The sequence below is a fragment of the Mya arenaria genome, chromosome 8 (assembly GCF_026914265.1).
Source record: "Mya arenaria isolate MELC-2E11 chromosome 8, ASM2691426v1".
NCBI lineage: Eukaryota > Metazoa > Mollusca > Bivalvia > Myida > Myidae > Mya > Mya arenaria.
In genome coordinates this window covers 37,896,100-37,902,099 of record NC_069129.1, presented here as the reverse complement: position 1 = coordinate 37,902,099, position 6,000 = coordinate 37,896,100, and the positions used below count along the sequence as shown (strand labels likewise).

At 36.5% G+C, this 6,000-nt stretch overlaps 1 protein-coding gene across 1 annotated transcript in view; it reads right to left on the bottom strand.

Moving 5' to 3' along the window:
* Positions 1–895: 895 nt before the first annotated feature.
* Positions 896–6,000, bottom strand: part of LOC128242999 (probable leucine--tRNA ligase, mitochondrial) — a 79,269-nt gene continuing 74,164 nt past the window's right edge. The window contains exon 24 of the mRNA XM_052960470.1: positions 896–984. Coding sequence (XP_052816430.1) covers positions 958–984 — 27 coding nt within the window. The 3' untranslated portion in view covers positions 896–957. The remainder of the gene's footprint in view (positions 985–6,000) is intronic.

Sequence of the window (6,000 nt, the reverse complement as noted above, 5' to 3'; positions counted from 1 at the left end):
GTTCCGGCCAGAGCATTCCCGGCTTTTTAGCTCACCAGAGCATGAAGTGCTCAAGGTGAGCTATTGTGATCGGTTTTAGTCCGGCGTCCGTCCGTCTGTCAGTCCTTCCGTCCGTCAGTCGACAATTGCTTAAAAAACATCTTCTTTGAAACTACCTGGCCAAATTAAATGAAACTTCGCAGGAAGCTTCCTTGGATGATCCTCTACAAAAATACAACAACTTTTACAAGGGGTCACGATTGATCACCAACAACAACAACAGCAACTACAACAAAATGGCTGACTTCCTGTTTTGCTTTAAAAAACATCTCCTCTTAAACTACCACTCCAGCTTCAATGAAACATTACAGGAAGCTTCCTTGGGTGACCCTCTACAAAATACAAGGGGTCACATTTGATCAACTACAACAACAAAATGGCCGACTTCCTGTTTTGCTTTAAAAAAACCCATTTCCTCTGAAACTACTAGTCCAAATTCAATGAAACTTTACAGGAAGCTTCCTTGGGTGATCCTTTACAAAAATCCAACAAGGGATCACTATTGATCACCACCAACAACAACAGCAACAATATCAAAATGGCTGACTTCCTGTTTTGCTTTAAAAAAACATCTCCTCTGAAACTACCACTCCAGCTTCAATGAAACTTTAAAGGAAGCTTTCTTGGGTGACCCTCTACAAAAATACAACAAGGGGTCACGATTGATCAACAACAACAACAACAACAAAATGGCCGACTTCCTGTTTTGCTTTAAAAAACATCTCCTCTGAAACTACCAGTCCTAATTCAATGAAACTTTACAGGAAGCTTCCTTGGGTGATCCTCTACAAAAATACAACAAGGGGTCACGATTGACCAACAATAACAACAACAGCAATAACAACAAAATGGCTGACTTCCTGTTTTGCTTTAAAAAAACATCTCCTCTGAAACTACCACTTCAGCTTCAATGAAACTTTACAGGAGGCTTCCTTGGGTGTTCCCCTATAAAAATAGAACAAGGAGTCAGGGTTAATCAACAACAACAACAAAATGGCCAACTTCCTGATTTGCTTTAAAAAACATCTCTAAAACTACCAGTTCAAACTCAATGAAACTTTACAGGAAGCTTCCTTAGGTAACCTTCTACAAAAATACAACAAGAGGTCACGATTGAACAACAACAACAACAATCTGGCCACACTTTTATTAATGCTTTATCACAAGAGTTGTGGCCCTCTGCTTAGGTAAGCGTTTTAGGGTCATCATGGCCCTCTCGTTTCAATAAGCAATCCCGGCAGTTATCAGAACAATTCCCGGGTTATTCTTAGGGCTAAAAAAAAACATGATTTGGTTAGGGTTACATCCTTTTAAAAAACAAGTGGGGTAGGTAGTTTTTTTTTATCTGTTTATTATTATGTCCCCCTTCATAGAAGAAGGGGTATATTACATTGCACATGTCAGTCGATCGGTAGACCAAATCTTGTCCGAGTGATAACTCAACAATTCCTGGACCTTTTGTCATGAAACTTGAAATGAAGGTTGGGCCTGACAAGTAGATGACCCATATTGATTTAAGGGGTCATCAGATAAAAGGTCAAGTTAACAGTGACCTTGAATGCTAGAAGGTTGTCGAACTGATAACTGGACAATGCCTGCACCCATGGCCCTCAAACTTGACCTCAACTTGGCCTGACCGGGAGATGACACATTTATTTTAGGACTCAAAGGTCAAGATGATAGTTACCTTGACGGAAAATTAACAATTCCTGGACCTATGATCATCAAACTTGACATGAAGGTGGGCCTGACCAGTAGATGACCCCTTTTGATTTTAGGGGTCAAAGGTCAAGGTCACAGTGACCTTTAAAAGGTTGACAAAGCTTCTCCAGGTGATAACACAACAATGTCTGGACCTATGGTCATCAAACCTTACATGGAGGCTGGGCCTGAGCAGTAGATGACCCTTAATGATTTAAGGGGTCAAATGTCAAGGTCACAGTGACTTGAATGTGAAAAGGTTGGTAACTCGACAATGCCTGCACCCATGGCCCTCAAACTTTACTTGGAGGTTGGGCCTGACCAGTAGATGATCCCTATTGATATTAGGGGCATTGGGTTAAAGGTCAATGTCACAGAGACCTTGAACGCAAAAGCTTATCTGTGTGATAACTCTACAATGCCTGCACCCATGGTCTTCAAACTTGACATTTAGGTTCATTAGATGACCCCTATGGATTTTGAGTTCATAGAGACAAAGGTCAAGGTCACAACTCATATTGGTCATTAAAATTACGTCATATTTACTTATTCCCTACTGCTAAGAGGATAAATGTCTATCTGCAAATATCAGTCAACATCTGAACATGTTTAAAAACTACCAACTATCCTCACACTTTGAATGGTCATAATCTTAAAACTGCCTCAAAGGCATCTTATGTCAATGACAAAAAATAACTGTCATTGGGGGGGGGGGGGGCACTATGTTTGATAAACATCTATTGTTTGTTTTATTAGGCTTTATTTATTCTTTAAATTTTTCCTTTTTTTAACAACTTGGTAGTATTTCGAAGGTAAGGTTGAATAACCCGAACCAAGTGGGTTTTTTTAGGCCTAGATGTCCCTGGACATTTAATTTAATGCAGACACTGTCACATTTTCAGGCCGAATAAAATACAATATTATTTTATTTTCTAAAATTACCTGTCCAAATATACTCAATATCAAAGCGCTGATAGTGCTGCATGAACAGGATTTTATACGGGTTTTCACCATTATGATTCACGATCATGTGTGTATTAATAAGGTGCTGATATGTAGCACAGCGAATCTAAGAGTCTCCGTGTAAAACCACCACAGGGGCTGCCCCAGGTTTATTGAAGCATGGTGGTAAATGAGAAATTAATATTTTATTGACAATAAACTTAATGTCGCTGTGTAAGCAGGCAAACCAGGATGGAGAATGTAACCAATCCCAGCATAACTCCATCATATGGTGTTACAATATGAGTTAGGCTTGCCAAGGATTTATTAAGGCCACACCAAATTGATATTTCGTTCCTCGGATTTACCGCTCCTATTTTTTTGAAAATGTAAAAAAATTTTTTTTATTTTTTTTGTGCGCCCGCACCTCCATTTTGATCGCCAAACATATTTTTTTCAAGTAATAATTTATTAAAAGGCTAAAACTAATCAGGTATAATTTTTCTACGCTAGTTTTCGTGTTTTTTAAAGGGAAGTTACCGATGCGTAATGTTTTTATACTGTATCTCGATCGGTTTAGCATGTGTTTCAATAAATTCAATCAAAATGGCGGCTTCCGGTATAAACAATATGGCTTGAAGTTTGGAAATTAAATCTTATTTTTGACAATAAATATGTTATGCGCATGCTTGAAATCATTGTTGATTGTCTCATGCACTAAAGGATCATTATTTAAAGCAATCATTATGCATTAAAGCATGTGTATCTGAGACTCGTAGCGATTATATTGCGTAATTAGTGACTCGTTTTGAATGGAAATCGGAATGATCAACTTAGTACTATTTTATTCAAGTCATAATACAAGGGACCAAAATTTTACCTCGTTACGACGATGCTGAAGAAGAAAGATCATCTTAACTGGAAGATGAGTCATTGTTTGGTCCAAATTGATGTATGAAGATCATTTTTGATCAAATTCTGACAAAACAACAGTTTTGAATAAAAATCTTTTCACAAATAGCGATATAAACACTGGTCTGGATATACCTCAACATAAGTAAGCCTAAGTTTATCACCTTATATTTTGTTTTTATTTGAAGCATAATCCGGGATTGTAATGCACTTGTCAATTGTAACCACTGCCCCGCCCACCCCTCGCCCTTGCTCCAGGGGTATACCGGGGACAGCAGAGGCAATGGGCTGTGTTTTTTTCCTTTCAGATGGCCCCGCAGTGCCTAGTGAATGTGGTTTTGTCTTCATATTGAAAATAGTCGGGAATGGGCCTTACATAGGTATTCGGGGTTGCGGGGCCATTTGGCAGGGTTTACCAGCAGTGTGTCCCTGCAGGTCGGGTATTTTACCCGGGTTTTTAGAGACCGGAAGTCAAAGTCCCCGCTTTTCCGGACTTAGGGGGGGAGGGGGGGGGGGCATATACAATTGGCTGGTGCATAAAAACATCTAAATAACCCAAAAAAGTACTCTGAAAAATACCCTTGTTCTTTTTGGTTTTAATAAGCACATGCCATTGCATTTCCTATGATAATAAAAACAAAATTTAGTCTATGTTTTATGGAGTCTGATGTTTGATGATGCCTGTGTAAGTGATCATTTTTTACAAATCCAAAAAAGTTTTGTCTAAATACAGTTGCATATGATGTTAAACTGATTCAGGTAGATTTATTTAAGTCGTTTCAAATTTTTTACTAAAAGCAGGGTTATTTATTATTATGAATGATCGTCATATTAAAGTACGTTTTAATTATATAAGAAATTAGATTTATCCATATAATGTTTGTACTAAACACGGATGAATAAATAATATGTATTCCGACATTTTCCCAATGTCCATTAGAGGTTCAGTTCAAGATGGCATTAAAATGGGTTTAAGGGCAAATATTTTGAACAATCTTTCTTAATTATATTGAATATAAGGAAAAATATATTTTTCGCTCTTCGCTCGCTTCGGTTTTTATGAAAACTGACCAAAATTTTTTTTTATTTTTTTTTCGCTCGCTCGCTCCAATTTTTTTTGGCAAAAATCCGAGGAACTAAACATTAATTTGGTGTGGCCTAACCAAAGAAATAAAATAGAAATTGGTTGATCATCCAGGGTGAATTTAAAATATTACACTAAAACCGTTTCCGGTTGGTAATTAGATGTTGGCTTTAACACGGACTATACTAATTATGAAATTGAAAACGATCCTTTTCAGGGTCATTGTTAACATTTTAAGTAGTATTTTAAAAAGATATATACATTATTTACATAAAAAATGGATTCTCAGCCGGAAGACGATAAAAAGATAATATGCAACAGCTGGTGAATTATTGAAACAGCATAAAAACTCCACGAAGCCTTCCTACCTGTAAATGTGTGGGGTTTAATAATAGAAAATGAAAATATAAAAAAGGGTGTTTGCCTTGTTATTCACAAAACAACTTCGAAAATACAACAGATTAAAGAGAAATAGTTTCTTAATTAAAATGATCAAAATTAAAAATATTGATTTCAAACAATTGTAGATGAAACACCTAAAAAGGTTATTAAATCCGTGATATTTGCTCATATTTACAACAAAGCAGCAAAAAATATAACTCAATTCATTTCAATGAAATGCCATTTTCAAAAATAAATACACAAACATCCGTCTATACAAACACTAAAAAGTATATAAAATAAAGTTTTAATGTTTTAAATGTAACATTTTTTCCTTCGTTGTCTTTATGCTCAGTAACTCTCTTCTATTTCTATATCACTTACTCTTCAGCACTTTAGTACGTGCCTGTCAAAATGGTGTGCGTTTGTTATTCCCATGTGGGCTATCATATGATGTTTTAAGAGGGGAAACTGTGCGATCATTGTGATCAAAGAGATCATTGTGTCACGTGATGGAAAGATGCGCTTTGAGTGGATAGTAATTCTTTGTTTACGTTTAGATGTTCTATCATTTTTGGGCCCAGGGATACTACTTTAACATTATCTTTATTTAAGTTCAACAAATTAAATGATATAGATATTGTGTTATGATTGCTTCTTGCTTTGTCAAATCTAGCTCGGTTATTGGAAACATAGCTTGCAATTTATATAGTCCGCACTTTCTCAAACTATATTTTTGGTGGTAAAGAGGCAGACGACACTTGTTACTATTAATAGGCATTTTATGTTGTGAGTGTCGAGTTTGTGGCTGCACTGAACAGGGTTGAAAACAACCCTGTTCAATAAGAGGTCCAGAGTCGTTTTCTTGTATTCACACTTTAAGTTTAAGTAACTTTTAATCACACACTCTACAGCTCTTTTAATGTTTAAATCTCACCTTC